Source organism: Nilaparvata lugens, unplaced genomic scaffold (genome assembly GCF_014356525.2).
Source record: "Nilaparvata lugens isolate BPH unplaced genomic scaffold, ASM1435652v1 scaffold5329, whole genome shotgun sequence".
In the NCBI taxonomy this organism is placed as follows: domain Eukaryota; kingdom Metazoa; phylum Arthropoda; class Insecta; order Hemiptera; family Delphacidae; genus Nilaparvata; species Nilaparvata lugens.
Window position 1 is genome coordinate 79 of NW_024091187.1, and position 17,422 is coordinate 17,500.

General features: G+C 31.7%; 1 protein-coding gene across 1 annotated transcript in view; it reads right to left on the reverse strand.

Moving 5' to 3' along the window:
* Positions 1-331: 331 nt before the first annotated feature.
* Positions 332-17,422, reverse strand: part of LOC120355948 (ATP-binding cassette sub-family G member 4-like) — a gene marked incomplete at both ends in the record, with an annotated part of 21,850 nt that continues 4,759 nt past the window's right edge. Inside the window, 6 exon segments of the mRNA XM_039444710.1 lie at positions 332-432; positions 4,046-4,214; positions 6,630-6,683; positions 6,685-6,776; positions 10,864-11,016; positions 14,040-14,278. Coding sequence (XP_039300644.1) covers positions 332-432; positions 4,046-4,214; positions 6,630-6,683; positions 6,685-6,776; positions 10,864-11,016; positions 14,040-14,278 — 808 coding nt within the window.

A 17,422-nucleotide genomic window follows, 5' to 3' on the forward strand; every position in this document is an offset into this window, starting at 1 on the left:
TATTATGATTATGAAATGGAATAAATAAATAAATAAATTATACCTCATTAAGCTGCGTTCACACCAAAATTAGGTAATGTTAACCTAACCTTGACACTTATAGATTCTATTAGATTGAACATAACTTATCATACACATGATGAGCTTATGTGTTTGTCAAGTTCCGTTCAATCTAATAGAATCTATAAGGATTAAGTTATTGACATATTGTTAATAACTTTGGTGTAAACCCAGCTAAACACTTCAGATAGGTACCTTAGTTTTCCTGCTCCCCTGTACATTTTCACTTTTACTATCTATTTTTATAATGAGAAACTTTTCTTCAATTTACCATGGTTGGAACTTTGGAGAGCTGTAATGCCATGTAGTAGGGCGTGAGTCGATACCATCGGTTGAAGTGTTCTTTCTTCAAAAGTTTCACTTCGAATGGAACTGAAAATTAAAAATTACATAATCATTATTTAACGAAAATCCAATGTGAATGACAGTGAATTGAATTTCCATCTGTAAAAATTACAGATAATAATATTATCCATTGATGGATAAAAATTGTCAAGTCGTATAAAAAAATAAATATCAGAATAGGTTAAAATTACTCTTTTAATGTATGTAAGCAGGGGCCTGTTTCATAAAAGTTACAAGAAAGTTACAAGAACAGTTCCTGTATTACAGGTTAAATTTAGAAGTTTGTGTTTCATAAACAATAATTTTCCCTGTAGAACAATTTGCAAGACATTTTCCTGTATTACAAGTAAATAATACAGGACTTTATCATTTATTTGTGTTTCATAAAAAGAAACTTCCTGTATTACTGGACCTGTAAGTTGTTGAATATTTTATGATTGTTTAGACCATCCTAAAACTTTTACAAGTCTAGGTAAAATCTTGAAATGTGACATTTTGTTGTAAAGACAACGTGTTAAAATGGATGAAGGTGGTAGTTCTAGTTCTAGTAAAGATGACTATTTTTATTATTTGTGGGACAAGAATTTTTAAGGACAAAATTTCATACAATATGATGCAGGAAACTTATCAATATAATGAACGGTTTAGTCCTTAGACTACCAACGGGACAATATGTCCCAGCAGAAATGACCAATCTCAGACTACAACTGGGACAATATGTCCCAATAGAAGTTTATCGAGTCCCAGTGGGTGAATAGATCATCTAAACTACACAGTACCGTAATGAATCCCAGCGGTTGTCTATGGTCTATTCTGTAAAATACATCAGCTGTTTAGAACTATCTGATCGCCATATTATTGTGAATTGAGGTTAGGCCTATATTGTGGTTATATGCTCTCATGCATGCATGCATGTGTCAGATGCTGGTTTTGTTTTGAAGCTGTTCTTATGTGATTTTCAGTGTCATTTTGAGTTGAAAGTGAGTAAATAACTTCATATAATGTCAATAATAACATGTGAAATTAAAATTGCAAAACTATTTACTGAATTTTATTCATTTTATCGTGTTTTTTGTATTGGGACATAATTATTATCCCAATGGTAAAATTGATTATTTGGTATTTGACGGGACAAGCTTCATAGACCCTATTCGGTAGTAAGCTTTCCTCAGTAAAGCGTTATTGGAAATATTCAGAAAATGTACGTCCATAATGTTTTATATGTTTTTTATTAAATAAATTTAATTAATGTCGTTGATTCAATTACTAACATTGATAATCAACTTTTTTTAACATTACTACTTACATAACTGTCATAATAAGTTATGTAAGTTAAGTAGTTATTATAATTTCTCAACTATTTATCATTAACAGAGCTATTTTCCTGCATGAATGCAATCTGTCCATCGTCAGAAATTTGATTTTTTTTTTTTCATTTTATTTGCAATAATACAAATGAGACTAATATGTAATAACATTGGTAGATAAAATAATAAGGTAGTCCTTGTGCTATTTTTCTTCCAAATTTGTAGGTGACACAGTCCAAGATGAGGTTAGAATTTCACGTGTACAATTTTCACAAAATTCTAGTCCAAAATAAACATGAAAACTATAAATTTTGAACTTAGATGGCTTGAATTAATAAATTTGATTAGAAATATTACACTCAATTACCACTTGTAACGAATAATAATGATAATGTGGATTTTCCACCAAAACATCTTAAGTAGCACTTTGTTCAGATATTATATTATTGGCCAATGAATACATTAATTCAAAATAATGGAACTGTAATACAGGCGAATATTACAGGTGATTTTACAAGTGTAGAATTATTTTTATGAAACATAATTCTACAGGATTGTAAATTTCAATTTATAAGTCCTGTAATACAGGCCTTGTATTACAGGGGTTTTATGAAACAGGCCCCTGGGCTACTTATTTTTATTCTTTAATAGAATTATAGTGCCCTTTGAAATAGGATAATAGAAATAGGTTATAGAATAACCTGAAGAAGGGGTGAACACTGGAGCTAGTTGTTAGGTATATTATTTGTACCTGGTATTATCTTAATCTATTATTTCATCAATTTCAAAGGATACTATAATTCTATTTTATAAATTATGTACAGTGATGTTTTTGTTTTTGTACCACAATGCCTATATGGTACTCATCAGACTCAGTGGAAATCGTTAAATTTTATGAATAAATATATAAATATCAGAATGGGTTGAAATTAGGCTACTCTCCTTAAAATGTATGAATTTAAAACCTGAGGATGGTGTGAAGTTGTTATAATTTGTGTTTTTAATCCATTATTTCATCAATTTCAAAGGATACTATAATATTCTATCTCTCTTCTGTATAGGGCTACTTGTAATATGAATAGAAAGAGAAGTAGAAAATCTCAGTACCCTTTTTGAATTATTCAATCACAATAACATGTTTCAACATTGATGCCATTTTCAAGTGATATGAAGTAAATAAATAAATACTGCTGGAAGATTCTATTCTATCTGGAAGAATCCTCCAGCAGTATTTATTTATTTTGGATTGAAATTAAATTGAATTTATTGCCAAAAATTACAAATACATATTCTTACAATACAATATAGATAACATTGATTGTAACTTAAGTGCATCAATAACATAACTGTAATACTTGGCACTGCCAACATAAGATTCCTTGTGTGTTGGCAGTGAGTTGCAGTTTATTTATTCTCTATCAATTATTCAGGTCAGTATATGAATTAATATACAATTGATAATGCTAACGAAGAAATTACAAAAAAATTTAATAATCCTAATGAAGCTATACCTATTATACAAAAAAGACGCACAGGCTCACAGAAAAAAAAATACTTGAGAATACTATACATACTATACTATGTTGAAAATTTCAATGTAATTAATCACTGTGACATCTTGAGGCCATCATGACAGTGAAACTTTCTCAAAGAAAAACAAATGAACTGATACAATAAAAAGAAGTTCCTGTAATGTGACTTGGGACAATTACAAGCCTGGTTCAAGAGTATACATGCCCATCGCTCACTGTTTTTAGTAACAATTATTTGTATACAATGTTCTACTTTATACCACCACTAGTTTAAAGAATACATTTTGGTCAATCCAATATTCTATACTTTTAATTGAATTGCGTGTGATTTTTTCATCTACAAAGTCATTTGGAATTTTGTTTATAATGTAGTTACAATAATATTGAAATTGATGCCTGCATATGGTTAGCTTGATGAGTTCTGTGTTAAATCTGTTGTTAGGACGTGTACTATGGGGTGAAATGTGTGTAGCAAAATCAGTTTTATTTTTATTGATATTGAGTATAACGTTTTTCATATAATTCTGTCTTATTGTCGGAACCTTGAATTCAAGAAATATTTCCCTACTAGGATAGAGTCGTGGCCTTCCTAATGCTGCTCTTATAATATGTTTTTGTAGGATAGATAACTTTTTCAAATGCGTGTCATATGCACCTCCATTTACTTCATATCACTTGAAAATGGCATCAATGTTGAAACATGTTGTGATTAAATAATCCAAAAAGGGTACTGAGATTTTTCATTTTTCTTTCTATTCATACTATAATCCTATTCAATAAATAAAATGACTATATACTCACAGGTGAGAACAGGTACCATGCACTGAGTGTAGGCGTGGAATAGAATGATCCCCATGCAGAACTTCATATGGTTGAAGAACTGATTTCCGTCGCGTGCCTTGCCCCAGAATACAATGCCCACAGCCAGACTACACACCAAGTGATGGTAGAATTGGATTTTTAGACCAGTCTGAAAAATAAATTGGTTAAAACAAGTCGTGAAACGCAAATTGGTCTGTACATTATATTTATCATATTTAGGGTGAAAAATATCATTATCATCTATGCCTTCTTATGCTCCTCGATGCGAGGAATCCAAAACTGCAAACGGTTTAGCTGAATTCTTCCCCGTTCAGGAGATATGACCCTTTGAATACATTGAGAAATGCAAATTGGTCAGTACATTATTTTAGACATTTTTTTCGGGAGAAGTAATAACATCATCAACTAGGCCTTCTCAGTCTCCTCGATACGAGGAATCGGAATCTGCAAACTGATTAGCAAAATTCTTTTCCTACAGTTACGTTGAAAAGTGGCCATTGCTGCACTGATTACAGAACGCAAAGAATCACTTTTCCGCTCTAGTGCGGGAAAAATTTTTCTGCACTCCAGATTTGCAACATGGCAACGCAAAATACTTAGTAGGTTATATGGAGCAACAGTGCAGCAAAATCAAAATGAAGTTGGTAACAGTGACTGCTGTGGCTGCTATAGTGAGCAGAGGTGCAACCAAGCACAACGAGCACAGCATTAAGTAGATATATTATAACCAAGGACAACGAGGACTTTAGGATTTTAGGATTAAGGTTTTTATCAATAATAAAATTACACAGAAAAACATTTGATGGATTTCAGGCAATTTTACCCATAATTACCCACTTCTCATATTCAATGGTAACTGTAGGAAAAATTTAATGTGAAATACGTGCGCAAAGTTCCTCTGCTGCACTCAACAAACCATTCCGCCCTCGCCTACGGCTCGGGCGTAAACGTTTCTTTCGGTGCAGCAAACTGTTACTTTGCGCACTAGTTGCACAAATGACTATTCCCGTTCAGGATATATGACCCCTTAATATATTCGCCATGAAATTACAGGCTGAAACGGTACCTAGTTGAATTCTATTCAAACTTTGAAAATGGTGTAGCCTACTGAAAATAAATCATTCCATAGAAAATAATCCATTATTAACGAAAATCCATATTAAATGCTGTAATTCACCTTGAAGACTTCTGCTACTGCAAATATTGACAACAACGGGTAAACAGCTAGATGGAAATTCGATGAGCGCCACTATACAAAAATTATTTGTCAGCCCGGGAAATGATCCCGGTACCTCCTTATTACCGGTCAGGAATGATTAATACCCTTACTGTATTTGAATAATTTTTTAATAGAAGCGCTCATCAAATTTCCATCTAGCTCTTAACCCTGTCGTCAATATTCGGAGTAGCTAAAGTCCTCGGGGTGATTTACAGCATTTAATTGGGATTCTCATTTAATAATAAAATTTCGGTTTTTTTCAGTTATTTTTCAAAATTATTTCTTTAATATATGAACCTTCTCTATTCAAGTGATAATAATGTGAAATATCTGTTCTATTTTTTGTTTTGAAGCATCTAAATTTGAAAATTTACTTTGTGAACATATTAGTGGTCTGAAAATTTTGCGAAGTGAAGAGCTACAAGACTCAACCTATTTCGGACTATGTGTAACCATATCTAAATTGGGGAGAGGAATAGCACAAGGTTACCTTATTTTCCCTCTCCCTATCATTTATATGATGTATACTTATTATATCAATCAATAAAGAATAAAGAATTTATTAGCACTTGAATAATTGCGAATATTATGTTATATTTTCAAATTTGAAAAAAAATCATTCATTTTAATAAAATACACCATCAATATGAATGCTGCAATAAATCAAATCCCAAAGAAAATTATGAGAGAAATAAGAATTATCAATTATTGAAAAAAAAATTTCTCACTAGAAATATTGTAACAGTACCGTACATCAACCAATGATCAAAAAATGATTCACTCAGTGTTCTTGGTCTATTGTAAATATATAATATATATATATATATATATATATATATATATATATATATATATATATATAATATATATATATAGGCTATCTCTGGGAAATTAGAATAAGAGTGTATAAAATTTCTGTAGTTGTAACAAGAGATGAATTCATTCCATTTATTTATAAAATAAAAAAAATGTTGCAACAGGTCATGGAAAAAAAAGAAACTGACACAGAAAAGTACCTAATTAAGTTTGTTTTTTGGTACTTCAAAATTATTTCTTTAATATTTCTTCAATATTTCTTCAATATTTCCTATTTTAGTGATAATAATGTGCAATATTTCTTCTATGTTCAGTTTTGAAGCATCTAAATTTGAAAATCTGCTTTGTGGAAATAATTAAGGACTGAAAATATTGTGAAGTGAACAACTACAAGACTCAACCTATTTCGGACTATAACCTTATCTAAATTTGGGAGAGGAATAGCACAAGGTTACCTTATTCTTTCTCTCCCTATCATTTTGATTATGTAATTATTGTATGAAACAATAAAGAATAAAGAATGCCTACCTTATTTCTCATAATTTGAAGGAACATCCTTCTGAAAAGCGTACAGAATTCTAACCCAAGAAGAGGAGTCTGCCCTGCAAGTGAGACAGATGCCGTTGTCCATGTCTACGTATTTCTCTCCAGAACCAGTGACTGCAACTATTTTCTCTGACAAAAAATGAATAATTCAGAGAAAAATTGATTCAATAAAATAAATTCAATGTATGAATAGTTTATTTAGAACAAATTAATAATGGATTTATAACAATCAATCCATGATGAATTATGTGCACAAACAATGAAAATGTCTATATCATATTATGTCTACATAAATGAAAATCGAGCCTCAAATTTTGATATTCTATAACTTTTTCATGTGTGCACCGAATTTGATGATTTTTTTATTTGTGTTCGTTATGTTCAGGATCAGGTTTATGGCCTATCAAATTCATAATTCACTTCAGGACTTTCTCCTACGGTCCTTCAAAGTTGACATGTAATCCGTACCTATGGGAGAAGAATTTGTAAGCTGGCCACACACCGAAATAAAAATCAACTGTTATAATCATTGCGTCATACAACAGCCTCCGTAGATAATATAGACAAGAGTGTGTGCTGCTTCATAACCGCCCATGTATTTTATTTTAAATGCCCCGTCTGAAAACAAAATGACTATTCTGTGTGTCCAGCAGTGCGGCCTCAGGTTAAAGACTTAAATGCGCTGGAGACATTGCTTTATTCTGAATAATTGTGATATCTTCAGTGTTTAGAATTAATTGATTTATAGTAAATAATTTATTTTGCAGTTGGAAAATTATCTATGTGAATAAATTCAATTAAAATTGATAATAAATGGATAATGATCTGCTATTCAGAACCAATAAGCAAGAATCACCTGGATGCAAAATGCCGCATCGCATGTCGATATAAACTGTTATAATCATTGCGTCATACAACAGCCGTCCGTAGATAATATAGACAAGAGTGTGTGCTGCTCCATAACCGCCCATGTATTTTATTTTAAACGCCCCGACTATATAAAAACAAAATGACTGTTCTGTGTGTAACAATCCAGCAGTGCGACCTCAAGTTAAAGACTTACCGGTACATGCTCTAAAGACATTGCTTTGTTTCGAATAATTGTGCTGTATTCGGTGTTCAGAATTAATTCTCAATTTTTAGTAGAATATTGATTTTTTAGTTGGAAAATTATCTATATAAATAAAATGCCGCATCGCGCCTCCTCAGGTGTGCATCCAGCTAAAGTTTTTTTATAAAATGCATTAAACTATTTGGCGGTACGAAGTTCGTCGGGCCAGCTAGTTGTGAATAAATAATGAATTTAAAAAGAAAAATTTAAATGAATCAAAATAATGAATTTAGTGGAATCGATGAGTTCTTATATTTGATTGGGTACTGAGCAATAACAGAACTCTATTGACCACTTTTGTGACTGCTTCTATAGAAATACACGACTTCATACAGGTAGGCTACAAGAAAACGGGTTAGTAATATATGATTTTTGTTTATTTAGAATCAACGCATTAAAATCTGAATTCATTCAATTTACCAGTCCTTTCTCAAAAAAAAAACTAAAATTGAAAAATGAAATTGATAAATGGGCGAGAGCATCATCTATTTCAATATTGAAAAAAAGAGACACAGATGTTGTCAATGTCACCTTAATTTTGTTTTACAAAAGGACCATGCGGTTTCAGGGCTACCAACCTAAACACCAATCTAGCTGAGGATGGGGCAGGTGTAGACTCGAAACCATTTATGATCCTAAAGCGAAATTAAAGTGATATTATTGATAACATCGATCTGTGTCTCATTTTTTCATTATGGAGAAATACCACAATGAAATGAAATGAAATGAAAAAATTCTTTATTAGGCGGAGTTAGGACTTTATTAGCACAATATCTCTTCAAAAACAATCATTTCATTTTATTTCAATATTACTTGATTAGAATTCTTCAATGTTGTTTCCCATCACGAACTGCTTATTTTTAAATCACTTTTTGCTAATAGAAAAAACGACTAGCAGTCAGATATTTTATAATAAATTAATTAATCACTCACTGTGATTGATTAATTCATTTATTGTAAAATATGTGACTGCTTGTTGTTTCTTCTAATGGCAAAAAGTGATTTACTTGATCACTTTGTTGTCAATGTTTTTTTTATTCTTCTATTTCAATCCTATTTCTGTTATTTTTTTCTAATAACAACTTAACTCCTCCAACTTATTGTACTCTTTTGTTCTTGTAAAAGCATGCACATGATATTTTATAATTAATTTTTAATTGAAATCACTACTGGCGTTCAAGTATTATACTTTTGCCAGTAAAGCCAAGATTTTATTATTACTTCGATTAATATTATCACATAATCTTGTTAATTTTATTGTACTGTTTACTTCTGAAATTTTGTATCAACATTCACGCTACAAACTTTATTACCGGCGGTATTTTTATAGTTTTGTGATTGTAGAAATGTCTGTAAAATTATTTGGCAAATAAATTTCAATTTCAATTTCAACTGGTGCTCAAACCAAGATTTCGTTTTGGTGAACTCGGTCCTTATAGTTCTGTGGGTAGATGACAAAAGCTGATAAGTCACATTTTTGACCAAATTGAGTTATGCATATGGTTGTGTTCAAAAAAAATAGATCTATAAGATGGTATAACTAGATAATTATGTTGTATCTCTGTAAATAGCTGAGATATATAGGCCTTGCATAAGCCTGATAGAACATTTTTTTCCAATCCCTAAGATGACAAATATTGATGAGTACATATACACTAACTCTCTACTAGCGGTTTGTATAATAATCCAATTATCAAAAGATGGCAAAATTTGATAAGTGTGTGAACTGGTAGGCTGTTAAAAAATCTGAAAAATTAATAATCTAAATTGAGAACTACATAACCCATACAACTTAGCAATCAGTTCAAGTTAGGTTACCTTGATCAAAAATTGTACATAATATCAATTAATTCATAAAAAATATATTAAAATTTGTAAAATATCGATTGTGAAAATATTTCCTATTATGCTACATTGTGACTTAAAACATTTGGCAGATGGTAAAACATGATAGCTCTGCTATCACTTGCAAAAATTCTTAATAGTAAATTTAAATAAATGTTTTATCCCTTGATATGAACAGCTTATTTCAGGAAGGGACCTGAGTCAATTTTTATCAATTTTCAGTTTATGCTGGATTCAGTTACTATGGAGGTAGACACATAGTTTAGTGCACAAAAGAACCCGATTCAATGTCTATATCGCAGAGAAAATCATATGACACATACTATGTTTATTGCAGAAAGGGACCCAAGTCAGTGACTGAAGTACTTTTCTGCACTAAAGTAGCAAGTTGGTAAACCTGCATCTTGTCCGCTACAGCTGGTATTATTATTATTTAAGCTCAGAGGTTAGGTATTCTGCATTTTGCAATTAATTCAACAACATCTATTCACAGTGTTTATTAACCTTCCTCTATTTGTTGCAAATATTTTAGTTTTTTCTTTAAAATGAGCAATAGTGGCAGTGAGATGCAATAATAAATTTTTCAGAGCAGAATCAATAGAATATCAAAAAATGTGAAGTTATCTGCTCTTATATCGCTGTATTTTTGTCAAAGTTATGAATAATAAAATGAAATTGAATTTCTTATAGTGAGAGTTGATAATTTTATTGCAGAAAGGTACCTAAGTCCATGAAATACAGGGACAAAAATAATTTTTGTACTTGAACTATCTCATAAAATAGGATATTATGGGTACTAACAGACTTGTACAGATATGTAGTTGGCATGAAAAAAAATCATCAGGTCGAAAAAATTCGGATTGTTCTATCCAGACAATTTTTTGCAGTTCCTGAAAAATCACTAAAAAGTGACTCAGGTCCCTTTCTGGAATAAGCTGTTCAATCTATATTCAAATAGTCAAAGATCAGCTGATTATATTAGTGTGAAATGAGTAATAAAAAATATGATATCTGATTTTTGCGGCTACACCAAACTCTCAGATTGCTCCCTGGAAAGTTTACTAATCATGACTTATCAGCTTGTGTCATCTACCCACAGAGTTATAATTCTATATCACCAGCAAGTTTACACAATAATATAGACTCCTGATTAGCAGAATAAGCCTACTTTTCAACCCTTGGTGGTAATACATATAAATTAATAAAAACACAATAACAATTAACAAATTAGTTTGGAGTGAGAACTTCAAGTATATTCACCTTCAAGTGGTAGCCCTTCTATTGGTAGATTTGAAAAATCTGGAATTGACTTTTTGGCATCAGCAGACGTCAGTTGGACAACTTTTCCATTTTTTATCGCTGAAGATAATCTTTTGATATTATCCTCGTCATCTCCATCGGTCATTTCAATTACTGTAACAGAGAATTTTAAATTTTAATGTGTTTGTGGTAAAAAATTCATAGACAGAGACTTACTATCCGTGTTATCGGATGGGCACGTTTAACTGTCGGTCCCGGCTGAAGTATGACAGTCGTAAGGCCCATTGACGGCTCAAATTATATATTCAGGCGGTGGGACCTTCCCGCAAAGGGACTCCCCACCAACAAAAGCCATACGAATTTACTTTTTACTATCCAAGAAACCGATTGGCTTATGTATTTCATTTCGTGTGTTTATTGTAAACTTTCTAATATTTTCAACATCCATAGATTATCATCCATCTATCTTTGCTGCTGGATTCTGAATGCAGCAAAATTAGTGTTTCCTTTCTCTCTAACAAACTTATAATATGCAACTCTGGTTTGCGCACAGGCATTTTTTGCCCATGCAGACCATTTTATAAAGATTTACTTGGCTTACTGTATTCGTGAGGTTGATTTTATTCTTTGTTGTTGTATTATATTGATAATGAGTACATAAGATTATTACTTTGTATGTAAAGTGCATTTTTTTGAAATAAAATATCTTTTGTCTGTCTGTCCATCAACAGCATTGTATTAATTGTACTGCTGTTATTAGATTAAAAAATGAATTTCTTATTTTTAGAACTCGTGGCTGGAGCTCAAGGCTTCTTTTTCCAGTCACGCCAAAAACGATTGTAATTTAATGATTATTTTGTTTGTAAAAATATTTCTTGTATTTGGCAATAAATTCATCACCGGTATTCATTATTCATTCATTCTGTAATTGATGTAGAAGTTTTAGTTTTTTTTTCTGGGAAATAAACATTTATTTTTTCTTCTTATCAGTTCACTTCTGTATATGCGTGTAACCAACCAATATTCAGTGAGGCTTGTTTTGGAAGTAAGCTTTAAGCTTTAACCTGGCTGATTCAGGTCTGGTGTCAGAGTTTTCAGGTCGCAACTGATCAATTTCAGGGCCTCTGACGTATGACACTGAAAACTGACACTGTGGCCTAATGTCATAAGTAGGTACTACATATTTTTGTAGAAACCTTCATATCCCAACACATATGATTCATAGTGGGGTGTATAAGTTACCTATATTTATTCATTAAATTATCTATGCCTATTAAGGAATTATTTGATGCATAAGACATCTTAGTTTTATTTGTATTAAATTTTATACTATCCAAATTTGTATTGTAATCGTTTTATTGATGAATGAACTTGATATGATTGTACAATTAATATAATGAACGTCTGTCTATTCAAGCCTTGAATTTCTGTAGAATAAATCTGCGTTTACACCAAAGTTATTAACAAAATGTTTATTTTTCCGTCCTTATAGATTCTATAATATTAATGTGCAAACACATATGCACATCATGTTCAATCTAATAGAATCTATAAGGACGGAATAATAAACATTTTGTTGATAACTTTGGTGTAAACGCAGCTTAAACTGTTGTGTTATTTGACCGAACGTAGTGAGGTCTATGTTTCAACTCGGATTTTCATTTGTCTGTCTGTATGTTATGCGATTACGCGTTGATAGATTTTGCAGGAATATTCCATTTTCAACTGCGCGTCGATGTATAGCCCACACAAGGTTTTTTTTGAAATTTTGCATTTTAAGGATAATATGAAAAGAAAAGGAAATCCTCCATAATCTTTTATTACTATATAATATATATCATCTACTCTGAAGATAGGATTAATCAGAATATAAATTATTCATAATCAATCAGCTGACAAGTGGATTATTCATTGCATGCATTACACATATATATGTCTGGCCGTGTCTATTATTTCTATGAAGTAGGCCTACCTAGGGTTTCATTTAATGATGCGTGCCCATCAGTATCAATATTTTTACATTTTGAAAAACAGATTTAAGATGATTGAAAATAGAATATAAAATGATTAAATGAACTAAATAATGCTGAAGGAATTATAATATTCTTGATTGAAAAAAATAATTGACCGAGCGAAGTGAGGTCTAAGATTCAAGTCGACGGTTTGGCATTTCTCTTAATGTTTAAATGTTTATATGTGGCGCATTTACGGCTAAACGCGGTAATAGATTCTCATGAAATTTGACAGGTATGTTCCTTTTTTAATTGCGCGTCGACGTATATACAAAGTTTTTGGAAATTTTACATTTCAAGGATAATATAAAAGGAAAAAGGAGCCTCCTTCATACGCCAATATTGGAGTAAAAATCAGACTATAGAATTATTCATCATAAATCAGCTGACAAGTGATTACACAGACGTGTGAAGAAGCCAGTCTATTGCTGTATTTCCATAAGGTCTATAGTTTCAATCAGGTACTTGTGGAAGAGAATATTGCGTGAGGTCTACTGTTCACAGAACAACTAGTTTTAAAATAGTTGAGAAATATTTTTATCAGATGAAAAGATTATCACGGAACTGGATAAATTATCATATGTGATACAAACTCAAACGTGAACTGAGTTTATCAACATAAGTGAGTTTTTGATCTTGGAGAAAACAAATAACAGTTTTGAAGAGTAAATTATGATTCGAATGTGAATTGTGATTCAACTGAATCAACTATAACAGGTGACATCAGATACTTGTGGATGAGGTCCACTGTTCACAGAACTAAAGTGCGAGATAAATTACTTTTAAACACGGCTCTTTCTCGAAGACGGAGAGGTCCAATGCTCTATCCTCCACTAAATCACTCCCACTACCTAGCAGCATTATCCTTCTTTTGTGTCTGAGTGAGAGCTTTCTAACGCGACGCGGCAACACTCCCCTCCATCTATTGCTCGCAATGTTCCAAAAGTAGTGAACTGGTCAGCAGGTATATTGGTTTATGTGTGTTACAGAGATGTTTTCATCACAAGAACATGAAGCAAAATGACACGACGCATCCAATTGTGCGCAGGATGTCCGTCTGTGTCCATGCTACAAACTGTGGAGGGAGAAATGGGTTTCTCCTCTTCATGTTAAAAGTAATTTATCTCGCACTTTAGGTACTAGTAATAGAACGAGTGTTCTTACCGAAGTCAGCCGGGTTGTAATGCCTGGGACAGTGTAGACCGACCGAGGATAGGAAGGGAACAAGCTCGCCAGTTACGCCCTGGTACACACAGAGCCCCGAGGCCAGCACATACACGTGGTCGAACATCTGGAAGAGGCTGGCACTTGGCTGATGTATGGTGCACACTATCGTTCTGCCCTGGTGGGCCAGGGTTCGCAGCAGACGCAGAGTGTACGACGTCGACACATTGTCCAAGCCACTAGCAAAACCACACAAAACAAAAATCAAATAATCTATCTATATAATGTATAAATAAATGAATGTACCAATGTATAATAAGAGAGAGTAGGGTTGTATTTGTTAGTGTGTTCGTTTGTTCGCATCAAAACAAGTCAACTTGTGAATTGCATACCGGGAAAACGGGAATGATTTAGATCTCCAAATTTTGAACATAGATTCTAAAAATATCAATCTCGTGCACCTGGAAGCCAAAATTTCAATTCTCCTTCTAGATTTTTCAGAATTAATGTTCAAATTCATCTATGCTACCGTAGGCTACATGAAGTTCCATAGCCCAAAGTGTGTTTTTTATGAGTATGTTATAATGGTGTTATAAGAATAACATTTACGAACGTCTATGTAGCGCAGCGGTAAAACGCTTGCTTACGGAGCTATAGTTCCTCGGTTCGAATCCCTGATGCTTCCCATTTTTTTTGTTCTTAATTTTTTTCCTCGAAACGTATTATTATCAATTATTTTTTTAAGGAATTTGTTTTCATTGCTATTGAACTTGGATTTTATCAAATAGGTAATTATTTTTAATGTAAAATTTTGCCACCAGTACAAATGAATTGGACATAGTCTTCATGCTGTAGGCCTATAATTGAATTTCATAAGAAAAACATGAATAGATCACAATAAAATAAGTAATAATTTATATTATTCAGTTATAATGTACTATCAGAACAAATTCCAGTGAAACGAGTATTTTAGGTATTTTGTTTGGAATTGGGAAAACAAAAGGCTGCCTGATTCAAATTGAGGAGGATCCTAATCGAACTAAAATTTATTGATGTATTGGAAAAAACAATATGATTCTGTGAGGTTTCCAAGTATTATGTATTCTTCAGTTTTCTATACTATAATAAAGGAAGAACTGGCTTATACACGTAAGGAATAGGAATTATGTTTGACGCATCATCACGTCTGAAATATACTCAACTGATTAATTGAAATTTTGCATATAGATTCTTCATTAACCGAGGATGGTTATAGGCCTATTTCAAATTTCGAATTTTTTATTACGTCAAGTTTTCATTTTGCAGTTTTAAAATAGACCCTTGCGAAGCACGGGTTACCTGCTAGTGTATAATAAGATAGAGTAGGGTTGTGTTTGTTCGTTTGTTCGCATCAAAACATGTTAACTTGTGGATTGCATACCGGAAAAATGGGAATCATTTAGATCTCCAAATTTTGCACATAGATTCTAAAAATATCAATCTCGTGCACCTCGAAGCCCAAATTTCAATTTTCAGAATAATGCTCAAATTTTATTCATGGAACATGGAATGCATACCATAGAACTTTATAAAACACTTATTGACATGGGCTGCTTTTAAATTAGTAAAACAAAATAAATCTTATAGCACCCTTTATTCTTAAAAAAACTTTAAAATATTCAATTTTTCAACTATTTTAGAGTTTTTTAAAGAATAAAGGGTGCTATAAGATGTATTTTGTTTCATAGAACTTTAATCTAGAGAGACTACAGTACCACTTCAAAACCGATATTTGAAATTGGCAACTAAATATTAATATTTAATATTAGTATATAATATTAAAATTAATTTGAAGCATCTAAATTTGAAAATTTACTTTGTGAACATATTAGTGGTCTGAAAATTTTGCGAAGTGAAGAGCTACAATACTTAACCTATTTCGGACTATGTGTAACCATATTATCTAAATTGGGGAGAGGAATAGCACAAGGTTACCTTATTTTCCCTCTCCCTATCATTTATATGATGTATACTTATTATATCAATCAATAAAGAATCAATAACCAGTCAAATTTTGTCATCAGGTTGGCATTAAGTTGAGGAAGGTTTCTAAACAAGATTTCAGTTCTGTCACTTATTTATTAGGTCAGCTCCAAGTTGAAGAGCTTATCTGTACTATAATAAAGGTAAGAACTGGCTCATACACGTACGGGATAGGAAATTCACGAACGACGCATCATCACGTCTGAACTACTGGACTGATCAACTTGAAATTTTGCATATAGACTCTTAATTTACCTAGAATGATTGTATTTTAAATTTTTCAAGATTTCAGTACGTCAGTTTTCAGTAATTACACCATTGCATAGCACGATTTACCTGCTAGTAAATAAATATAAACTCTTTATTGGTCTGAGAATAATAACATGATTTCAAAGAACATTGTCATTTCTCTAACATAATTGAAAAAGTTATAAAAATTCACTACACATCATATTAAATCATTCAATTCAAATACATTTCCAGGTCTCATAATTCAAATTTCTCATAATTAATGGATTTTTGTCTAGAATATTGCTTATTGTTTTTCAAACGTTGAGAAAGTCAAAGCTCTAATTTCTACAGATGGAAACTACTGAGATACCGCATTTATTGTTTATTGCATTTCATTTATTGTATTTTTTCTGTTTACCCTGTTGTCAATATTTGCGGTTGCAGAAGTCTTCGGGGTGATTTACAGCATTTAATTTGCATTTTCGTTCAATAATTATTATTAACTCTAAGTTAATCTCTACTTAACTCTTTCTAGTGAAGAGTGGTTAAGAGTCTAATGTCCACATCCAAGAGACTCCTTATAATATAAAGTCTTTGATAATCAAACTTGTGTAATATTGTGTAAAAACGGTTTACAGTAGAAAAATAACCTATTTTTTGGACATTTTATTAATTTATCAAAAATTTGGGAATGGAATAGATTTGGGCCAAGCCTGTAGTTCCTTCCTAATCATATTTATATGATTTGTGATTCTGTCTACGAATAAATAAATAAATAAATATGAAAATTTTGATAGCTTCTTGTATGCTACATGAGGATTTTTTATTACTAACTAGATTTATCCTATATTCCACTTGACATGTAACATCAATGAGTGTACCGTATCTATTATACAACCTTATAAAAGTCACTGCTCTATTTTTAATAAAAAGTGGCTTGTATATAGTGAGCTCTCATATCTAAATGGTTCATTATTTTGGTAGCATTATTTTGTTATACCAAAACTTCAGATACTCATGCACAATTTCCCTACAATATAACACCAAAACTCAATATAGAATAGAAAAAACATAATAATTAATTATTATTTAACGAAAATCCCAGATAAATGCTGCAAATCAACCCGAAG